The 23,572-nt window shown below is 45.5% G+C and overlaps 1 protein-coding gene across 1 annotated transcript; it reads left to right on the forward strand.

Annotated features, from left to right (window-relative positions):
- Window positions 1-4,728: 4,728 nt before the first annotated feature.
- On the forward strand, window positions 4,729-22,996 carry LOC139412892 (rho GTPase-activating protein 20-like). Its single transcript, XM_071159721.1, has 14 exons — window positions 4,729-4,913; window positions 11,436-11,521; window positions 12,909-13,079; window positions 13,218-13,367; window positions 13,960-14,001; window positions 14,597-14,765; window positions 14,891-14,957; window positions 15,054-15,242; window positions 15,470-15,651; window positions 15,780-15,944; window positions 16,859-16,983; window positions 18,524-18,713; window positions 19,588-19,687; window positions 19,833-22,996. The coding sequence occupies exons 1-14, from the start codon at window positions 4,818-4,820 to the stop codon at window positions 21,659-21,661; spliced, it is 3,561 nt and encodes a 1,186-aa protein (XP_071015822.1). The 5' UTR covers window positions 4,729-4,817; the 3' UTR covers window positions 21,662-22,996.
- The last annotated feature ends 576 nt before the right edge of the window (window positions 22,997-23,572 follow it).

Genomic DNA, 23,572 nt, shown 5'->3' on the forward strand with positions numbered 1-23,572 from the left:
TGTCATAGTGAAACCCTATTTTTCTCTGTTGAACATGATTTCTGTGCTGGTTCATATCAGGAAGGTTTAATACATCCTCTATCAGCTCTATTCCCTGCCTCTTACCCCCAACCCTATCCTGGAACAGCATTCCTAAACTCTCAGACGCTTTGTCCATAAAGGCCCTGTGTCAATTTTACCTCATGACTGGTGTCTCCTGGGATATGGCTGAAAGTAAATCTGTGCCTTTGTTTGAATTATTGGGTCACAAAAACCTTTGTTGGGTAAAGGTCAGGCTGTAAAGGACTTTGTGAACCATTACCTTATACTGACAGTGGCTTCCTGTGAAAACTGTGAGCGTTTAAATGTAGGTCAGTGTGATATTTGACAGGCCACATTCCTAAGGAACACCAGCGTCATGGAGAATCCTCAACATTCCAACTGACCTGACCGCGCTCTCCACAACCGTGTCTCCTTCCCCCATCCCGAGCCTGACCCCAGAGGGTCCTGAGGTACAGTGTTGTGAGAATCAGGACCAGCTTTAACTGAGTGTTTGAGGTCCATCTCAGTAGTCATAAGTCCGACCCCTCCCCTTTTCCACTCCTTTGCAACTCTTCTGCAGGTCGTTGTTTTGTGAGAGAAGGGTTCTCCGTTAACTAAAGTAACTGGAGTAAAAAATCAGGTAGATGATAGCAGGATAGCTATAATGATACTTTTTGCCTGTGCATACTGCTCTCAACACATTTTGGGGTTGTGGTTAATCCTCCTATGGTAGTGACTGTCAGAAATGCCACTATAATGGCAAACTTGAACTGCTGCTGACCTGACACCAAGACGACTGTCTCATCATCTCTAATAAAACGTGGCAAAAGAATGTTGTAGGGATTTATTCAGATAGATATTACTAGATCCACAAAAATGTATACTTTTATCCAAATATTTGCCTGTAGGATTAGGGGGACAGTGTAGCTGGTGCCCGTCTTACAAAATCAATAAAGATTCAACCACAAAGTTGACGCATCATGAAATATAAGACAAATATTTCTGAAGATAATAAACGGGTGGTCCCACTTCTAAACTAATCCTCGGCCACCTGTGGGATGGTTTGATTTGGCCCTATTTGGTCAATGCCTCCTAATAATCTCCAGTCATTTATCAATCAATAAGAACTGAATTTGAACTAGTACTGGCCGCTTAACATTTGTCTGGGTGACTTTTGTCAGAATCGGTAGTTTCCTCTGTTCCCTGTGTTTCCAGGGCAGATCTGGGTCTGTGTTTGTTATCATAGGCTGTGATAATTGCTCCTCAGGCTCCCACCAGTACAAACTAAATGAAGGCCTCTGAAAAGAAGGCCAACCTGAAATGAAGTCCAACTGAAAGGAAGGCCTCTGACAGTTGTGGCCAGAAACATTGTTTTAAATTAGATTCATGTAAGCAGGCATTGTTCGTGTGCCAATGGTGGAAATGCCAGATTAATTTCAGAGAGAAATGGGTCAAGAAAACAGAGAGAGGAGCTGGAGGGTATAGGACTCTTTTATTACTAGTTTTCAGAGTGGAAATATGTAGGAGAAAAATTCCCTGAGGTCTATCATCTAGTTTTCAAAGGGGCCAGAGACCGTAATAGATGACATAGGCCTGCTAGCAGAAAACAATAGACCCTAGATATGATCACTGGGAGGGTAAATACAAATATAGCTAGCAGACGTGATACACATTACAAAGGAATAACATGTAGACCTATCTGAAACACTACAGAAAAAAGTACTACAATTGTTGCATACAGCAAACATAATCAAAAGTTGCCATAAAAAGACTTACTGTAGTACTTATTTCTCAAGTACTGATTCAAGTACTGCATTGAAACACGATCTTGATGACAATCCAATGTCCCAGTTTTATCTGACAGCCTTTCAGCGTCAGTGGCAATTGAGGAATACTGTCAGTAGAACAATGGTCAATTGGTTGATTCAGGGTCCTCTGACTATGATGGAGGGTATCCACAGCTTTTTCAAGCCATTCTTGGGCAGCTATAAAGAGAGACGTGAGCCACTAGATTATGGCTATCAGGATGGCGATCGCTGCCACGGGACAAACAGAGTGGATACCAAAGGACAGACTGTATGTGATCGTATCTGATCACATCTCTATGAACCCACTCTAAACCAGAACCAGAACAGAGCTCGAACCGAAGTCATTCAGCTCACATCTCTGGCCCAGTCCCCAAGTCCAAAAACTTCACTCTGTATATTATCTGTACAGATGATGTATTGCCTTTACAGCGCTGACACAGCAGAGGAATCTTTCCATAAACAGATGTGTGTGTGAGAGAGAGAGAGAGAGAGAGAGAGAGAGAGAGAGAGAGAGAGAGAGAGAGAGTTTGTCTACTGTTGGATTGAAGGGAGGGAATCTACACACTTCATAAATATTTATCTCACACATCAGTCTCTCATTTATTGGCAATAAACATCTCCTGCCTCTGACGTCTGCAGCTCATACAGGCTACGGAGGGCAGGAAGGAACATCAAGTGATAGGAGTAACTGTAGATGTATTCTAACCATGTCTGTTACATTGGTTTGGAAGAGCGAATATGACAATGAGAATATAGTACTTAATGTAATTGGATGGCGCCAACTTTTTGCATTTGTAATATTCAGTCAATTGTAGTTCTCAGTTTCCAGCCATGGTCTACATGACCCTGTGTTGCTAGTTGCTGCAGGTGAAGAGGAGAGGTGATGTCCTCAGGACCTTGCATAGCGAACAGACACATGCCTCTGCATTTTTCTGTCTGGAACATTGGCTCATTCGGGAAACTGATTAAATCGATGGGACGAGGGTCGGGCCAACCACTGGAGGGAGAAATGCTGTACTGGGATGAACATGGAGAGAGGGAGGAGGAGATGAAGGAAGACAAACACAGAAAGAGGTGGAGGGACGGACGGGGAAGTATAGGGTTGTTTGCAGAAGGGAAAGAGGCATGGACAGAAAGAGTGTGGGGAGTTGAGGGAGAGAGGCATGGACAGAAAGAGTGTGGGGAGTTGAGGGAGAGAGGCATGGACAGAAAGAGTGTGGGGAGTTGAGGGAGAGAGGCATGGACAGAAAGAGTGTGGGGAGTTGAGGGAGAGAGGCATGGACAGAAAGAGTGTGGGGAGTTGAGGGAGAGAGGCATGGACAGAAAGAGTGTGGGGAGTTGAGGGAGAGAGGGATGGACAGAAAGAGTGTGGGAAGTTGAGGGAGAGAGGCATGGACAGAAAGAGTGTGGGGAGTTGAGGGAGAGAGGCATGGACAGAAAGAGTGTGGGGAGTTGAGGGAGAGAGGCATGGACAGAAATAGTGTGGGGAGTTGAGGGAGAGAGGCATGGACAGAAAGAGTGTGGGGAGTTGAGGGAGAGAGGCATGGACAGAAAGAGAGTGGGGAGTTGAGGGAGAGAGGCATGGACAGAAAGAGTGTGGGGAGTTGAGGGAGAGAGGCATGGACAGAAAGAGTGTGGGGAGTTGAGGGAGAGAGGCATGGACAGAAAGAGTGTGGGGAGTTGAGGGAGAGAGGGATAGGCAGAGTGAGAGAGAAAGATAGGAATGTAGTGTTAGTGATTGTAGTTGGCGGCTCTGAGGGCTCTTCGCCACATGTTTTGGCTGTGCAGGGAGACCAGACGTTCCTTTCTAATGGAACCCTACAGAGCACAGGCGAAAAGCCACTCAAATCCTCTATCTAATAACATAACATAATGTGTCTGTGTGCCTGAAAAAGAGAGGATGTCAAGAGAAGTTAGGAGGGATGTTACTTTTTCTCTTTTAAATTTCAAACATATTTTTAATTGAGGACTAATTAGGTTCCAGGAAACCGGCCCTCAAGATTAAAGGAGAAAGTGGAAGTTTCACAGAGACAATAATGAGGGTATGTTGTACTTTCTCTGTGTGCTGTCTGCCCAACAGCCCAAGGCATTTCATTATCACCCTCAGTCATCTGATTTTCTGAACCACTTTAAATGGGGCTATGATTGTGATTGGTTTGGGGAGCACACACTGTCCTGGTTCTTCTCACTTTAGCCCAGTTTGTGCTCCACTTCTGTCTGATGCTGCAGTAAAATGGATTTTATTACATTCTTTCTTTTTTTGAAACCGAGTTCCAAGTTCTACAAAGTTTTGGGTCCCATTTCTTATCTCCTACTCTTATTATGACAGTGGGCAGAGCGCCCTCTTGTCTATTACACTGACCACCTGTTAATGAATGTCTATCATGTCTAAATCCTGCTGATCATGATAATAAGAATAGTGTTTTTCACTAACAAGTCTAAACTTCAAAGCTCACCTCAAGTCTTGGAATAATACAACAAGAACATACGATTTTTTTTTTTTATCAAGCTTGTAACATAGTCTCACTCTCATTGAAATGTTACCCGGTCCATTTTCCCTCAGATATTTCCCTTAAAAAGAACTAACTCTTCTCTACCAGACACGGTCTGCAGTAGGACCCAGGGGCCACCGAGGCGCCGACTCCACAGGGCTCACGAGCTCGTGTGTAAAGAATTGACACAGCCAATTTTTTTCAGTGTGTGGAGAGCCTGAGTGAGGTGCGTGTATAGAGGACCTATAACTTGTGAAGATGTGCATGGCATAGGCAGTTCGTTTTCAACACCAGACAACTGAACTCTCATTTTCAACCACGACGGGCATAATACCGTATACAGATCCTGTGCGTACTTTATACGACTTTGGTTGGACTGCAAGGTGTCGACAGGAGAATTTATGCTTCTAACGAATAAGGACTTTTATGGAGTTTCATAGCTTTGGGACAGTAGAGCGCGGTTGCAGCTCCCCTTTTCCCACGGAACTCTACCTGGATGGAAACCATGTCACCACAGCAACAGAACGAGCTGAGCCGCAGGACGTCACTCACCGGCGAGTCCAAGACCAGCACGCAACATGAACACAAGAGGGTAAATTAACGTCATAGGCCAAATCATGTGTTTTTACGCACTCATTCCCGATTAATGTGTGTGATTGTTATGCGTTTCAAAACAGTGAATATACTTTTTTGGTCAAGGAGCTTATTGCAACTGTGTTGTGTTGCGCGCTCTGTGTCCAGTAGCGCACGGGCTCACACGGGGATTGCTGGTGCTATGTTCAGACTCATGGTGTTCGCAGGAGGAGGGAGTAAATCGCCGTTAAACCGAACCCTCCGGTTGTAGATACTAATCAGAATATCAATAGACAGACCCAGGAATTAGGCCTATGCAACTCAATTATTTGCTGAAAATAGCACTACTTGTTGCATAGCCATGCGAAAATGTGACATTTCAAAAGCGTTTCAATGCTCTGAAACCATTGATCTTATGCAGTATATCAAATATGACATCTTCGTTTGAAACCTTAGGCTTTTATCATATAGCGAACTGTAGGTTATTATAGGACAATGATCAACAGTTGGAATGTATAGATTCCCCCTCCGCAGTCTTCTGAATTAGTAGTTGTGGTGTTTGTGTAAAAGCTGTGGTGTTTGTGTAAAAGCTGTGGTGTTCTGTAGCCGGGTATTCCAGTCTCTGGCACCACTATAGTGTCTGGCTGCGTGGGGACTGGCAGCCTTTTGCAGTAGGCTTTACCCACTGCTCTGCTTTGTGTGGAAATATCAGCTATAAGCAAGCCTGCCATTAATACCCTGACTGCTTCAGTAATTTATCGTTTTAATAACTATTTCATTTATCTGTCCAGTCACAAGACCTACAGTGCATTCAGAAAGTATTCAGACCCCTTGACTTTTTCCACGTTTTGTTACGTTACAGCCTTACTCTAAAATGTATTCAATTGTTTTCCCCCTCATCAATCTACAAACAATACCCCATAATGACAAAGCAAATGTATAAAAAATATAAATTGGAGATATGACATTTACATAAGTATTCAGACCCTTGACTCAGTACTTTGTTGAAGCACCTTTGGCAGTGATTACAGCCTCAAGTCTTCTTGGGTATGATGCTACAAGCTTGGCACACCTGTATTTGGGGAGTTTCTCCCATTCTCCTATGCAGATCTTCTCAAGCTCTGTCAGGTTGGATGGGGAGCGTCGCTGAACAGTTATTTTCAGGTCCCTCCAGAGATGTTAGATTGGGTTCAAGTCTGGGCTCTGGCTGGGCCACTCAAGGATATTCAGAGACTTGTCCCGAAGCCACCCCTGCATTGTCTTGGCTGTGTGCTTAGGGTCTTTGTCCTGTTGGAATGTGAACCTTTGTCCCAGTCTGAGGTCCTGAGCGCTCTGGAACAGGTTTTCATCAAATATCTCTCTGTACTTTGCTCTTTTCATCTATCCCTCGGTCCTGACTAGTCTCCCAGTGCCTGCCACTGAAAAACATCCCCACAGCATGATGCTGCCACCCTTACGGTAGGGATGGTGCCAGGTTTCCTCCAGACGTGACGCTTGGCATTCAGGTTAAAGAGTTCAATATTGGTTTCATCAGACAAAATAATCTTGTTTCTCATGGTCTGAGTCTTTAGGTGCCTTTTGGGAAACTCCAAGAGGGCTGTCATGTGCCTTTTACTGAGGAGTGGCATCCGTCTGGCCACTCTACCATAAAGGCCTGATTGGCAGTGCTTCAGAGATAGTTGTCCTTCTGGAAGGTGCTCCCATCTCCACAGATGAACTATAGAGCTCTGTCAGAGTGACCATCAGGTTTTTGGTCACTTCCCTGACCAAGGCCCTTCTCCCCCGATTGCTCAGTTTGGCCGGGCGACCAGCTCTAGGAAGAGTCTTGGTGGTTCCAAACTTCTTCCATTTAAGAATGATGGAAGCCACTGTGTTCATGGGGACCTTCAATGCTGCAGAAATGTTTGGTATCCTTCGCCAGATCTGTGCCTTGACACAATCCTGTTTCGGAGCTCTACGAACAATTCCTTCGACCTCATAGCTTGGTTTTGCTCTGACATTCTCTGTCAACTGTGGGACCTTATATAAACAGGTGGGTGCCTTTCCAAATCATGTCCAATCAATGTAATTTACCACAGTTGGACTCTAATCAAGTTGTAGAAACATCTTAAGGATGATCAATGGAAACAGGATGCATCTAAGCTCAATTTCTAGTCTCATAGCAAAGGGTCTGAATACTTATGTAAATGAGGTATTTCTGTTTTTTGCAAACATTTCTAAAAACCTGTTTTCGCTTTGTCACTATGGGGTATTGTGTGTAGATGAGGGAAACATTTTTTTGAAATCAATTTTAGAATAAGGCTGTAACGTAACATCATGTGGATAAGGTCAAGGGTTCTGAATACTTTCCAATGCACTGTATATTACTGTGTCATAATAACTGTCATTACTAATGTAGTATAGATTCCTTCCTTATAACCAGTAGTGACAGCTGATGTCATCACAGGATAGGATAGGTAACTGTTTAGGTCAGCAGATTTGGCTGCTGACCAGCAGGCTAGATAACCCTGATGGGCTTAACATAAATAAGTGGTCCGTTGAGGAAACTTGATTATGCCTAAAGTCATGACACAAATCATTATCTGTACAGTTCAGAATAACATGTTATTTAGCTGTTTACTTTGAGATAGAACAGGCAATGCTTTACATTGTTGCCCATGTGCCATGTATTAACTTAATAACCAACTACTCTGGTAACCGGGGTTGGGGAGTAACAGATTACATGTAATCCGTTACATGTAAGGGATTACAACAAAACGGTAACTGTAATCCGTTAACAGCAAAAAATATTGTAATCAGATTGCAGATACTTTTGAAAAACTAGATTACTTTGAGGATTACTTTTAAATTCAGAAAGGATGTTTGCAAAACAAATCTTTGACTCCTCTCTGTTTTCTCCATGACACTCAAATCGGCATTGAAAAAAGGCGCACATTTAAGTTTGCTCCACCTGAGCGAGACTGACCACAAGTCAGAGACCACTAGGAAGTCAGAGACCACTAGGAAGTCAGAGACCACTAGGAAGTCAGAGACCACTAGGAAGTCAGAGACCACTAGGAAGTCAGAGACCACTAGGATGTCAGAGACCACTATGATGTCAGAGACCACTATAATGACACACCACATGTGTTTGATGGATTGCGGGACAAGAGCATAAATAGGTTTTTCTAGGCTACAGTCCAAGCTATGTCTTCCAATGGTGCGACTGCTGTCGGCATCCAAAGATTATCCAACTTGAATAAACACTTGGAGGTAAGGATGACAGCAGAGGTGTAGTCTACGGCGATACAGATATCACTTATTATTGATATCTACATAGGGCATTGATGTGAATCACACTGTTGCTCTCTAATTTTAGATATCTGCGCCACATCTAAATGTGTATTTGAACCCAATAATGGTTGAATTCAATACGTTTAAGCTGCCTATCAATCATCAGTCATTGTTTTTGAAACCAGTGGACAGCCAGTGAAAAATGTGCTCTTGCAACAGCTACATAGTGCAGATCCAAACCTATGGAATAAAAGCGGGGATTTTATTGCTCAGTCTAATTCATGCTGGTAAAAACAATAATAACCCATAGGCCTACTGGACACATGCTCAAACTTGCACACTTTTGATAGACTTAAAAGTGGCAATCTGTAGTTGCCATTTTTGGACTTATTTTTACATTAATGTATATAGTTTATATAATTTAATGTTCTTAATATAATTTATTATTCTATGTAGTAGAAAGTGAATGGTTAGAAGAAGCCGACATCACCAACCCTATAAAGTAAAATGTAACATCCATATAAGGCCAGCTATGTAAACTTTAACATGGATTTATCCTGCAGTAGATGTTGTTCAATTGGTAACATACATTTTTGTCTTCTTCTAATGCCTCTTAAGGGAAAAGTAATCTAAAAGTAACTGAATGTAATCAGACTGCGTTACTGAGTTTGGGTAATCCAAAAGTTAGGTTACTGATTACAATTTCGGACAGATAACTAGTAACTGTAACAGATTACATTTAGAAAGTAACCTACCCTGCATGCTGGTAACATGTTGTAATGCAATTAATCAGCTGTACATTGGTGACCCCAGATGAGGCATGACTGACCCCACAGTTGTACACAGGGTTACCTGTAGATTTCACAGAGGAATAACATCTGATTTTCCTATTTACATATTCACTTTATATTTTTTATCTTAAAATAAGATCATATACCCTCCAATCCAATTTGGACTCCCAATTAATGAATGGCATTTATTGTCCCTCAAAAGGAAAGTCTCTCCAGAGCTCCCTACAGTACATTACAGGAGACATCCCTCACTGAGAAAGAACCCCAGTCCTCTCCTGTCAGAGGGGACACCTCAGCCCTGTTATTTAATTGAAACCTCCATTGTTAATTTCACTTCCCTCAAACTGTCTGTTTGGAGGCCATTCTAGCGGTGACTGCTGACACCAAAGTCGATGGCGAGTTATCGCATACAACTAGTGTAAATGTTATCTCTTTACCTCAGACTTGTGCAATGTTTAGGCTGCACCACAGTACGCTTTTGAACCGTTGTTTATATGCTGTATGTGTCTGTCCAGCCAGCCAGCTGCTGCTGTGTACTGTAAATAAGGTAAACCCCATTAGAGAACATAAGTCAGAGTTGAAGACATATTTGGGCTGTTGGATCAGAGTCTCTGTGGTGTCTGGCATGTCTGTACAGCTCTCTCTCTCTCTCTCTCTCTCTCTCTCTCCCTCAATCTCCACCCCTATCATACCTTTCTCTCTCTCTCTCTCTCTCTCTCTCTCTCTCTCTCCCTCAATCTCCACCCCTATCATACCTTTCTCTCTCTCTCTCTCTCTCTCTCTCTCTCTCTCTCCCTCAATCTCCACCCCTATCATACCTTTCTCTTTCTCTCCCTCAATCTCCACCCCTATCATACCTTTCTCTCTCTCTCTCTCCCTCAATCTCCACCCCTATCATACCTTTCTCTCTCTCTCTCTCTCTCCCTCAATCTCCACCCCTATCATACCTTTCTCTCTCTCTCTCTCTCCCTCAATCTCCACCCCTATCATACCTTTCTCTCTCTCTCTCTCTCTCTCTCTCTCTCTCTCCCTCAATCTCCACCCCTATCATACCTTTCTCTCTCTCTCTCTCTCTCTCTCTCTCCCTCAATCTCCACCCCTATCATACCTTTCTCTCTCTCTCTCTCTCTCTCTCTCTCTCTCCCTCAATCTCCACCCCTATCATACCTTTCTCTCTCTCTCTCTCTCTCTCTCCCTCAATCTCCACCCCTATCATACCTTTCTCTCTCTCTCTCTCTCTCCCTCAATCTCCACCCCTATCATACCTTTCTCTCTCTCTCTCTCTCTCTCTCTCCCTCAATCTCCACCCCTATCATACCTTTCTCTCTCCCTCAATCTCCACCCCTATCATACCTTTCTCTCTCTCTCTCTCTCCCTCAATCTCCACCCCTATCATACCTTTCTCTCTCTCTCTCTCTCTCCCTCCATCTCCACCCCTATCACACCCCTCTCTCTCTCTCTTCTCTCTCTCTGTTTCCCTCCATCTCTACCCCTATCATACCCCTCACTCTCTCTCTCTCTCTCTCTCTGTTTCCCTCCATCTCCACCCCTATCATACCCCTCTCTCACTCTGTTTCCCTCCATCTCCACCCCTATCATACCCCTCTCTCTCTCTGTTTCCCTCCATCTCCACCCCTATCATACCCCTCTCTCTCTGTTTCCCTCCATCTCCACCCCTATCATACATTTCTCTCTCTCTCTCTCCATCTCCACCCCTATCACACCCCTCTCTCTCTCTCTCTCTCTTCTCTCTCTCTGTTTCCCTCCATCTCTACCCCTATCATACCCCTCACTCTCTCTCTCTCTCTCTCTCTCTCTCTCTCTCTCTCTCTCTGTTTCCCTCCATCTCCACCCCTATCATACCCCTCTCTCTCTCTTCTCTCTCTCTCTCTGTTTCCCTCCATCTCCACCCCTATCATACCCCTCTCTCTGTTTCCCTCCATCTCCACCCCTATCATACCCCTCTCTCTCTCTGTTTCCCTCCATCTCCACCCATATCATACCCCTCTCTCTCTCTGTTTCCCTCCATCTCCACCCCTATCATACCCCTCACTCTCTCTCTCTCTCTCTCTCTCTCTCTCTCTCTCTCTCTCTCTCTGTGTTTCCCTCCATCTCCACCCCTATCATACCCCTCTCTCCCTCTTCTCTCTCTCTCTCTGTTTCCCTCCATCTCCACCCCTATCATACCCCTCTCTCTCTGTTTCCCTCCATCTCCACCCCTATCATACCCCTCTCTCTCTCTGTTTCCCTCCATCTCCACCCATATCATACCCCTCTCTCTCTCTGTTTCCCTCCATCTCCACCCCTATCATACCCCTCTCTCTCTCTGTTTCCCTCCATCTCCATCCCTATCATACCCCTCTCTCTCTCTGTTTCCCTCCATCTCCACCCCTATCATACCCCTCTCTCTCTCTCTTCTCTCTCTCTCTGTTTCCCTCCATCTCCACCCCTATCATACCCCTCTCTCTCCTCCACAGAGGATGAAGTCTCTGAGCCATCGTCGACAGTCCGCACCCTCTTTGGTCATCAACAAAGCCCTGACCAGATCCAGAACTTTCTCCAGGTATGTTGGGGGACCAGGGACATTTCACATAAACTAGGTGTAAAGGTCAAATCCTAGCTCAACAAAAATGACACAACTCAACGTTTCCTGCAAATCTCCCATCAATATCGCACTCGGAGCTTGAGTTAAGTGGGTTTTCCAGTTAGGATTCAGCACTCAAGGTAGAGCTCTAAGTCAACAGTTTCCATTCTATTTCTATGGTTCTCTCTTGGCTAGAGAAGTGACCATGGGTTGTGATAATCATAGATTAGAGAGGTCAAGGGTCACACTGGCTGAACATGAGGAGACAGTCTGTGTGAGTTTGTGTGTGCGCGCGAGTGAGTGTCTATGTGTGTGCATGTGTGTTTTTGTAAGTGTGTGTGTGTGTATGTGCGTACCCTGGTCAAACAGAAGGAGACAGCAGTGCACTCTTTAAAAAAATAAAAACAGATTCTTAGGCTCTCCCCATAGGAGAACCCTCTGTAGAAAGGGTTTCACCTGGAACCAAAAAGGGTTCTTCAAAGGGTTCTCCAATGGGTACAGCCTTTTAGGTTCTAGATAGTAGCCTTTTTTTCTAAGAGTGTGTTATCAGTCTGAGTTAGCTGTCTGAAGGGACTGACCCAAACAGGGAGACAGACCAGACATCCCCCTCCCAGCCTGGATGTGTGACAGGGTCATTACCGCTTAGACGACCCCTGGGACTCTGAGCTGTGATTGAGAGGAGTGGAAGGAGCTGGACCAAGTTTTTAATTGAGTGAGAGTTGCGCCTACGTCTTCCAAATACTCGGAGGGGTGATCTCATAATCTGCACCACACTACAGACGCTTAACAGGAAGGAGTGGAACCACTTCATTACTAAGAGAGGAACAGAGTTTTTCCATCTGTTTGTGTGTGTGTTCACACGCTATATGTCAAGGCGGTTGTGAAATGAATGGTTCACATTGATCTCCAGTTGTTGTTACACACACACACACACACACACACACACACACACACACACACAAACACCAAGCTCCTAGTCCTAGAGTGGTTCTCCTCTCAGGCATCGCTAATCCTCTCAGATAGCTAATCCATCCCAATCAGGATCTGGGATCTATTAATATCCCTGGCTTTGACCCTCTGTCCAGGGCAGTGAATAACCATATTAAAGACATACTGGAGGTGTGTTCATCCGCCCTGGTGACTACTAACCTAACTGACCCCTTTCACAGCAGGGTCACATTCCATTTAATTCAACAGTTCAACCACATACCCCATAATGTTGATTCCCTGAACTAAAGTTCCTGCATACATTTTTTACCTTTTTTAAAGATTGTTTCGGTTGTATAATTTGGTTAGGAAAGAATATATTTCTTCATTCTGGAAAAGTGTGTTTAGATTGGATGTATACCTGATATTTTCTCCCCAGAGAGAGCTTCCTGGTTCCTGTGTGTCCAGAGACGTGCCCATTGGTCCAGTCGTTCCTGTGTCCTGATAGGGCGTTCCTCCTGCACGACCACGTCACGCTGAAGACAGGGCTGCAGACTCAGGACAGAGACCTCTTCCTCTTCACCGACATCCTCATCATCGCCAAGTCCAAGTAAGAGCGAGAGAGGGAGGAGGAAGGTGGGAGATAGAGGGGGTAAAGAGAGAGAAAGATTAGGAGGATGACAGAAGGGCAGTGAATGAAAATGAGTGTGTGTGTGTGTCTCTGACATCTGTTGTTTGTCATCCTCAGGTCTCCCACACACTTCAAGCTGAAGGCCCAGGTGTGTGTGGGTGAGATGTGGACAGCCCAGTGTATGGAGGACGTATGTGAGGGCAGCACCAACCCAGAGAGGAGCTTCGTCATGGGCTGGCCCACCTGCAACTGTGTGGTCACCTTCAGGTACACAGCTGACATTCTGGGTCTGCACTCTGCACTGCGTATTTCTGAGCAGTGAAGCATTGCTTATATATACACAGCAGGGGAGGCTGGTGGGAGGAGCTATTAGAGGATGGGCTCATTGTAATGGCTGGAATGGAATTCATGGAACTGAGTCAAGCATGTGGTTTCCATATGTTTGATGTGTTTGATACTGTTCCATTTATTCCATTCCAGCCATTACAATGAGTCTGTCCTCCCATAACTCCTCCCACCAGCCTCCCCAGACTCCTCCGATAAACATTATGATCGTTATAGGTTGTATATATTTCAACCTGGTACATTTTTACAGGTGGTTCTATAAGTTGCTGTAGAATGTGTTTAGGTTCTTATTTGACATGTTTAGGTTGCTCGTGCTGTTGTTGTTTTGACATTTATGGTTTATTTTTACCAGCTCTGAGGTCCAGAAGGAGAGATGGCTCTCCCTACTCACAAGGTGAGCAACAGATAAGCCTTCATGGTTTATTTTTACCTGCTCTGAGGTCCAGAAGGAGAGATGGCTCTCCATGCTCAAAAGGTGAGCAACAGATAAGCCTTCATGGTTTATTTTTACCAGCTCTGAGGTCCAGAAGGAGAGATGGCTCTCCCTACTCAAAAGGTGAGCAACAGATAAGCCTTCATGGTTTATTTTTACCAGCTCTGAGGTCCAGAAGGAGAGATGGCTCTCCCTACTCACAAGGTGAGCAACAGATAAGCCTTCATGGTTTATTTTTACCTGCTCTGAGGTCCAGAAGGAGAGATGGCTCTCCATGCTCAAAAGGTGAGCAACAGATAAGCCTTCATGGTTTATTTTTACCAGCTCTGAGGTCCAGAAGGAGAGATGGCTCTCCATGCTCAAAAGGTGAGCAACAGATAAGCCTTCATGGTTTATCTTTACCAGCTCTGAGGTCCAGAAGGAGAGATGGCTCTCCCTACTCAAAAGGTGAGCAACAGATAAGCCTTCATGGTATATTTTTACCAGCTCTGAGGTCCAGAAGGAGAGATGGCTCTCCCTACTCAAAAGGTGAGCAACAGATAAGCCTTCATGGTTTATTTTTACCTGCTCTGAGGTCCAGAAGGAGAGATGGCTCTCCATGCTCAAAAGGTGAGCAACAGATAAGCCTTCATGGTTTCTTCTACTGTAAATGTATGTTGATGTGTGTACAGTATGTGTTCTCCCTGTGGGCTGGATCCTAACTTTCCTGTTTTTCCAGTCGAATAAAAGAGGAGAAGGAAAAGGATGATCCTAAAACCATTCCACTGAAGGTGTTTGGGAAAGGCATCGGGAGTTGTGCTCAGGCCGTCAGTAAGACCTTGGGTGTCAGTAACTCTGATTCAACCAATGAGGTTGTCCGACTCGCTCTTCAACAGTTTGGTGTCACGGTGTGTATAGAATCGAGAGATACTGTTTTTTTTGTGTCTTGTGTTGTTGTTATCTTGACTAATGTAGTTTTTTGAGTGTTTTTGTTTATCTTGGTTCTTAGAATATCTTTGTCTGTGTTCCATAGAGCTGTGTGAAGGACTACCAGCTGTGGGTAAGCTCCAAGAGGGACAACGCCCCTTACCCTCTCATTGGTGAGATTCTAACTAAGGTCTTGCCTGGAACTAGCCTGGAACTAAATCCTACTGGAACCCCTAACCTCTGACCTTTACGCCCTAACCCTCTCCCAGGTCATGAGTTCCCTTTCAGTATCCAGATGAGTCATATGCGGGAGCCCCCGGCCCAGCCGGGCCGCAGGGACACAGTTCCACCTCCAGACAGACAGAGGGCGATGCACCGCGACCAGGTACAGGTGGACAAACAGTGCCAGTTCATCCTAAAGACCCGATGCAGCTCAACAACAACAACGTCTGTGATTGGTGAGGACTGAGGAGGTGCTTAATGTACTAATACTAGTCTATAAAAGGTTTATTAATGGTCTATTACTGGTCTGTTACTGATGGTCCAGGATTGGCTCGTTTTTGCTGTCACGCTTTCTCTTGTTACTCTATTGATTCCCTTTGTCTCCTCTCTCCTGTGTCGCACTGCAAATGATTTGATCTCTCTGTTGTGACCACGTCCTGTCTGACCTGACATCTCTCTCCAGTAGACCCAGCTCAGAAGCCCTTCAAGCGAAGGCGTTCTCTCATCAACTGGGCTTTCTGGAAAGGCTCCAATCCTAACCTCCACAGTTCCTCTACAAACCTCTCCTCTCCTGCCCCCGGCTACCTGTTTGGCCAATCGCTGAGCACCATCTGTTGGGACAACTCCCTGCCCAAGTCCGTCATGGTGAGTGAGGCGATGATGTCACAGTGACTTCAGAATGACACCATCACAGTGATTTGAGGAAGTCGGTTGAAAATGTGTCAATCTCATCTGCAACCTCTCTCTCTCTCTGTCTGTCTCTGTCTCTCTAGGACATGCTGGTGTTTCTGTACAACGAGGGTCCGTTCACGCGGGGGATATTCCGACGGTCAGCGGGGGCGAGGGCGTGTCGTGAACTCAGGGACAGACTGGACTCTGGGGCTCAGGATGTCCCGCTGTCACGAGAGCACGTCTTCATCATCGCTGCTGTGTTTAAGGTCCACTCTCTAAAACACGCTAGACAACTCTGAAGTCTGTGGCAGAATTACATCAATTATACCAATGTTGTGATGTGTTATGTTGGCCTTATGGCAGACGGAGGGTTCAAGTGAAGTGGAACCAAATGTACTTTCATGACCTGAGGAAAAACAGGTTGAACCTTTGTGCTTAGTAACTCTGGTCACCTTGTAGGACCGTGGCAGATGAAGCTGTAAAGAAACATGCGGCTGTCACATCGATGCTGTAGTGTTGAGGTTGGGCAAAGAAACGCTCAAATTACCTCAATTTCTTACCGATCTCTAGCGCATCCGTCCTGTGAAATGACATCAACACATACTTACTGGCTAACTACAGCGGCTACATTTAGCTAACAAACTAGCTACGTCAGTCGCGGCGAGCATGACCAGAATGACACGTCGATGGACCACCAAAGGCAAACTCCATTTTCTGTTTGAAAATTGAGAAAGAGGCGGAGTTGGACCGTTTTTCGTGCCTAAAGTCGACCTTTGAACCTTGTGAATGACTAATGTCAGGGAAGGACATTGTCCTTGCTTGCCAAGTGTTACATTACACCTGTGCCCTTGTGGTGTGTTGTTGTCGTCAATCCAATTATCGACTCATATCTCTATGGGTGACACATACGAGCCCGTAGCAATGCAGCACAGGCTGTGCCAAAAACGATAGCTAAATAGGGAAGGTTGTCAAATTTCATCTGTAGCTCATAATCTGGTCGAGATCCACTGAGTGAGTCTGAAGACGTTAACAGTTATATCTAAAAGTCTATGACAACAAATGAAAGTGTCCACCTAAAACTTCACCTCAAAATGAACTTCAATGACATTTTACTGTTGTATATTTTTTCCACTATAAATTGTGTCAGTCTAGTGACTCTGGTCTCTGTCTCGACATTCAGGACTTCCTGCGGAACATTCCGGGCAGTCTGCTGTGTTCCGACCTCTATGAACAGTGGATGGATGTGATGGAGGAAGCAGAATCGGAGGAGGCAGAGGAGGAGGAGCAGGCACAGGATATAACGAGGTAGACAGACACTTTCCATCCTCACCTGTATCAGCAGTAGCCTACTCGCCCAGTAATAGGCTGAGTAATGAACCAGGTGATTTAGTTATGAAAGGGAAACTCCTCTATAGGGTTTTAAGAGTGCCAGGATCCACTGCTTCCCTCAGCTCAGTGTTCTAATCATGGAGAGTTTTATCTCAATGGTTCACAAAGCTTTTCAGCTAGCTCCTCTAAACAGGCAGAGCACAGGGTTAGGGACAGCGTCAGCACGACTGTAGGCCACTTTAAAGTAGGAAAATATTGGGCAAACTGAATATTCCTCCTGGGCATTCAACTATTTGTTATTGATTCGTTCCACCCAGTCACAAGGGAGCCGCGTGAGTGAGTGAGTGAGTGAGTGAGTGAGTGAGAAAGAGAGAGAAAGAGAGAGAAAGAGAGAGTGTGTGAACTGTTATGTTATCATTCATTTCTGTGCTGGAAAGCAGAGTCCATGTTCAGATGGAGGTAGAGGTAGCCCTTTAAGACAGATCTAGGATCAGATTATCACGTTACTTGAATCCTAATCAAAACCATCAGACTAATGAGAAACATCTGACCACGTATCAGTCATTAGGGGCAGCTTGTACCTACACAAATCAAATCAAGTTGTATTATTTATATTTTGTTGTGTTTTAAATGTGTGTGACTGTCCTTGTCTATCAGTGTTTTGTTACTAGTCATGTGTTGTGTTTTAAATGTGTGTGACTGTCCTTGTCTATCAGTGTTTTGTTACTAGTCATGTGTTGTGTTTTAAATGTGTGTGACTGTCCTTGTCTATCAGTGTTTTGTTACTAGTCATGTGTTGTATTTTAAATGTGTGACTGTCCTTGTCTATCAGTGTTTTGTTACTAGTCATGTGTTGTGTTTTAAATGTGTGTGACTGTCCTTGTCTATCAGTGTTTTGTTACTAGTCATGTGTTGTGTTTTAAATGTGTGTGACTGTCCTTGTCTATCAGTGTTTTGTTACTAGTCATGTGTTGTGTTTTAAATGTGTGTGACTGTCCTTGTCTATCAGTGTTTTGTTACTAGTCATGTGTTGTGTTTTAAATGTGTGTGACTGTCCTTGTCTATCAGTGTTTTGTTACTAGTCATGTGTTGTATTTTAAATGTGTGTGACTGTCCTTGTCTACCAGTGTTTTGTTACTAGTCATGTGTTGTGTTTTAAATGTGTGTGACTGTCCTTGTCTATCAGTGTTTTGTTACTAGTCATGTGTTGTATTTTAAATGTGTGTGACTGTCCTTGTCTACCAGTGCTTTGTTACTAGTCATGTGTTGTGTTTTAAATGTGTGTGACTGTCCTTGTCTATCAGTGTTTTGTTACGAGTCATGTGTTGTGTTTTTTGTAGTCCCAGGAAGAGTTGCTGCTGCTTCTACAAAAGCTAATAGGGATCCAAATAAACAAACCAGCGTCTGGAGTTTTTCCTGTCAGAGAAAACTCCAGACCCTGTTCATACTGTAAATATTACACATTTTGATAACCAATAATAACCTTTGACCCATCTGTGACCCTACTTCTCTGCAGGCTGATTGGTCTACTGCCCAAAGAGAACGCCCTGTTGCTACGCCACGTTGTCGCCGTGCTGCACGGTATCCAGGAAAACGCCCATGACAACCAGATGAACGCCTTCAACCTGTCTGTGTGCATTGCTCCCAGCATGCTCTGGGCTCTGGGCCCCAGCAGCCCAGAGGCGGAGGGGGAGGGCGCCAAGAAGGTGAGGGGACGACTGGAGGGGTAATCCACATAAGCACTTTCCCTTGACCCCTAACCTTTATCTAGGCTAGGCTCCACTTAAGCCTTTATCCTGTAACCTAATGAATGGTCACTCAAACACTGGAGAACCACAGTAGAGTAACAGTTAACATGTAGCTGGGAACTCAACAGTAATGAGACGGTAGCTGGAAACATAACAGGCTTGCTAGGAAATATGCAACGCATTTCCTTTAGCCTGCAGGGTCAGCACTGTTCTCACACTCGTCTTGCGATGCACACACACACACACACACACACTCTACCCCTTCCCTCACAATGGGTGTTGTTTTTTTCTCTAATAGTGTAGCAGTTCATTCTAATTCTATGGCTAACAGATTTGTCTGACGGCTCTGCTAACATAGCAAAAATGTATTTATGCAACAAAGTCTTAGGTTACAAGTAAGTTCATGTGTTCCATAGCCAGTTCAATAGCCCCTAGAAGCTTATCTTGCGTGCTGAGACTGAAAATACAGACAGAGCGACATCAATGTAACCATCAGAGCCATTTTGGTGCTGCATTTGTGTCAGTTCATCACCATATCAACGGAATGTCCAACCCACTCGGAATAGATTGTTCTTTCTCTGAGAAGGTTATCTGGTGAATTCCCATCACTCACGTCACTCCTGCCTTCCTGGTTCATGCAGTTAGAAAGCTGTGAAGCCCTTTGTCCTAAGAATAGACTTCTCTATCTTGGAGACTGATTTCTCATGAGAAAAACACGGTGTCTTAAATGCTAGTTGTTTGTTTAACTCAAGGCCTAATAAAAAGATACATAGAGCTCAGTATCTGTAGTAGTTCCTCCAGGTTAAAGACCTGTCCCCTGTCCTGTCCCCAGGTGTGTGACCTGGTGCGGTATATGATAGAACACTGCCAGGAGGTCCTCGGAGAGGATGTCACCTCTGTGTTCGGTCTACCCCGGAAACGTGCCGAATCGGGTATCTCACACACACACACACACACACACACACACTAACATCTCTGTTTATGCAAAGATTCCCCTGCTCAAAAGCACACACCATCTAATTTTCTCCTCTTCCTGTCTGTCCACCTCTATCTCTCTCTTTCTCATTCTCTCCACAGACGTGTCTTCCTTCCACCTGACCGACTCATCTTATGACAGCCTGGAGAACATGCTGAATGATGACAGCAGTGAGTCTCCATGCCTCCACACCTCACGGCGGCGCTGGAGAGCCAAGCCCCTGCAGGGCAGCCTGGACTCGGTCCTCACCCTGAGTGACTGCGACCAGGAGCAGCCCGACCTGGACACAGACCCCGACACCACAGACCCCCAATCTGGCAACCACCACCACCGTGATACGATCACACAACCTGGATCTGGCAACCTCCTCCAGCCCTCAACCCCAGCCCGAGGCAGGACCAGGAAACGCAGCCCAGCTGTGCCCCACTCCTCCTGTCCCAGCCCCCCAGCTCCTCGGAGGGGGGGGAGGAGGTGCTCAGAGCCGGCCATAGGGTACTCTGTGGCCAGCTTCATGGCGCGACTGGCAGGGAACGCAGACAGGCTGGGTAGCATCGATGACCTGGCTGGAGGTGGGGAGATGTTTCACAGCTTACGGAAGGATGGACAGACACACGGACCCACACACACAGGGGAGTGGAATGGCAGTAAGGGTGTGTGTGAGGGTTCGGGGTCACAAGGTGCACAGACGCCACGCCGGAACGCGAGCTACTCCAGTCTCTCTTCGCCGCCCACCTCCCCTACCCCCACACGCTCCTCAGTGGACTCCCTGGACAGCCTCCTCTCCCACTCCAGCATCCAGTCTGCTCCATTCTGGCAACCCAGGGTGGGACCCAATGCCGCAAGATTGACTCCCTCCCCTGGTCCTCCTGTCCCTCTAACCCCCATACCTTCCCCTACTTCAACCCATAGTCTACCCATCCCCACCCCGGCTCCAGGCCAGGGGCTCAGTCCCAATATCTCCCCGCCGAAGGAGATCCCTTCCTGGGGTACGCTGAAGGGCTGCAGGGGGCTCCATCCCAACACCTGGTTGAAGAGAGGCCGCAGACTGTCGCTGTCGCAGCAGGAGGATGAGGGGGGTGTGGTGAGTTCCATTACATGTGGTTGTCCCACTAACAAGACTCTCCCCACTAGCAAGTCATGTCAGGATAAAGGAGGGCTGAAACAGTCGTCTGAGGACCCCCCCAAGTCCAGCCTGGCCAGCTGCCCCCCAAAGGCAGGAGGGTTGCAGAATCGCGGCAGGGTGACCAAGGACCGACGATCCAGTCAAGGCTCGGTGAGCCCACCATCGCGCCAGAGGTCCCAGGAGCATTTCCACTCCTGCCGCTCTCCCTGCTACCAACCCACAGACAGACCCCTCACTGTCAAAGAGCTGAGAGAGATACACAGCCAGGCCTGCGCAGCGAGCAACACGGGATATGACGTCACAAACCAGGGCATCCGTACCCCTCCCCAACATGTGTTCTTTGGGCAGGGTGGACCCAGCTTGTCCCTAGCCAGGCAGAAGTCCCACTCCCTAGCCCCAGGCATGGAGGGTCTCTCCGTGCGCAGGTGTTCCCAGCGCCGGAGCTCCGAGCCTGGGGCAGCACATCTAGGCGACGCCCTGGTTCTGGATAAGGCCTCACACCCAGAGAGGCTTCACAGAGAGGCCAAACTGGGTCAGAGGTCAAAGTCAGTGGACGGGTCCCAAGACCTGGGGTTGAAGGTGTCCTGCACGGACCAAAACGGGGCTCCGAAGTTTTGCCTGTCTCCCTCTGCCACCAAGGCTGTGAGGGACTATTTCTCGTCTCACACGCACAGCAATCCCAATAGTGGTCAGCAGGTGGCGCTAGCCCTGATTCAGGGGCAGAGGGAGCGGCTCAGGAGGTGTAGTGATCCCATGCTGGAGCCCGACTTTGACCAACTGCTCTTTGCTGAGGAGTCCTACGTGTGAGACCATCACTGGTTGTGAACGATCACACTAAATGCTTCTACATACAGCTGTGAATGTACAGGTAGAGTCATTTAGGACCATAACAGAACCAAAACATAGCGCTTATGAGAATCACAGATATAACAACCTTCTGCTTATTGTGGACAAACATTCCTATACTTACAATGCACTTTGCTTTTCAGAATCGATTGGTAATAAGACTCTTCTATATTATTATAGATTCTACTAAAAGAGCTCACTGAAGTGAATGTATCATGTCCGTATTAGGAGTAGGGAGGGAAGAGTAGTTTCAGATTATGTAATGTGTCATTTTAGATCGCAGAAGTGAACAAATGTACTTTAGGGATCAGGCTATTTGGTTGGATTACATGTGAGATTATTCACAGGGACCCTTGCAGTGAACTGCCTATGATCAGTATAAGATTACTAAAACGTTTACTTGTAAACAAAAATTCCTTACTAAACCGTGTCATATTTAGACAGTGTATGCGAGGCTGTGATTTTGCATTGACAGTATTTTGTAAATAACAAAGACGATCTTGACTGCCAATGAAGCAATGTTGATAATGACAAAGCAAAGTGCTTTAAGCTTACAGCTGTAGGGTTTCCTCAAAAGATTTCTCAAACTCTGTATTTCAATCTGTACTGTAGATGTGGCAGGATGTCTGTGTGTCTGACAGATGTTGTTCTCTATTCACTCTGTATCGCTGAAGCGTTACTGAGTCTGCGATAGAAATGTGAAGGTAATTTCCGATTGAGCTGACATACAGTATGCAGCGTTTTACCGTGAATGCTGTCTCCGCAAAAGCAGGAACGTTGCCTTTAAATTCCATCACGCTGTAAAGTTGAACTTCCACGATGCGGATTGAATAGAGCCCTATGTTTGTATCGATGTGTTTGTGTCTGAGAAGTATACATTAATTATATAATCTGTAAGGTAAATTTACAGCATATGCAGTATGATTGTTTGCTTATTTTCTACATTTGAAGGTATTCATTTCATACTAATTGCTGCCAATTGTGTTATGTGCATTTTCACATAGCTTTCTACACCATAAATTGTGTGTTGTTCTCCTTGTATTTGTGCCCATAGGATGCTTTATAATGTTTCAAGTGTACACGCTGTGCTGTATTGAGATTGTACACGCTGTGCTGTATTGAGATTGTACACGCTGTGCTGTATTGAGATTGTACACGCTGTGCTGTATTGAGATTGTACACGCTGGCAGATGCCGCCGCTGCTTTATTAAACTGGCTACTACACTCGTTTGATGTGTAATGCATAAGATAATCAGATCATAAAATAAAACAAACCACCTTGGCAAGTAAGACTAATGGTGCCGTTGTTTCGTTTTCTTTGAAATGTTCTCTCAGTCCAGTAGCACCTGGGAAAATGTCTTTTGAAGTTTGTATTAAACTCAATTACACCCAAACCCCACTGAACTCAAGTTCAGCCAATCACCCACTGTCACCTCAATCAGCAGGGCTGGTGCACCCTGGGGACTCCAGAATGCCAGTTTTATGCCAAGCTGTTCTGAATGACTGATGTAAGAACTTATCTAATTAATTCTGCCATGTTGCCAACCAATTAGCCTAGCGCAGTAACTTCCAACATAGATCCAGCTAATAATATCTACAAAATGTAGATCAGGGTGACTGTCAGTGACTGACATAACAAGAGGAAAACTACTGATGCACAACCACAGTTCTAAATTGCACCTTGTGTATTCTACTATTATAACTCCCAACAGTACATTGAGCCCCTGACTTGAGTCCCCACCCAAAATGAAATAATATATATTTGTTGTCTACAAAAGGGGGGCCACAGGCTGCCAGTTTCCCAACCCGGATGTAGATTATGTGTTTCCTGTTTGGAAAGAGATTAGCAGGCATTCAAAATCAACAGATTCT

The sequence above is a fragment of the Oncorhynchus clarkii genome, chromosome 7 (genome assembly GCF_045791955.1).
Source record: "Oncorhynchus clarkii lewisi isolate Uvic-CL-2024 chromosome 7, UVic_Ocla_1.0, whole genome shotgun sequence".
NCBI lineage: Eukaryota > Metazoa > Chordata > Actinopteri > Salmoniformes > Salmonidae > Oncorhynchus > Oncorhynchus clarkii.

Excerpts from the sequence above, each read along its gene's own strand:
- LOC139412892 (XM_071159721.1), top strand. The coding sequence starts at position 4,818 with ATGGAAACCATGTCACCACAGCAACAGAACGAGCTGAGCCGCAGGACG. Across the intron at positions 11,522-12,908 it reads AGATCCAGAACTTTCTCCAG|AGAGAGCTTCCTGGTTCCTG; the intron begins GTATGTTGGGGG and ends TTTTCTCCCCAG. Across the intron at positions 14,766-14,890 it reads TTCAACAGTTTGGTGTCACG|AGCTGTGTGAAGGACTACCA; the intron begins GTGTGTATAGAA and ends TGTGTTCCATAG.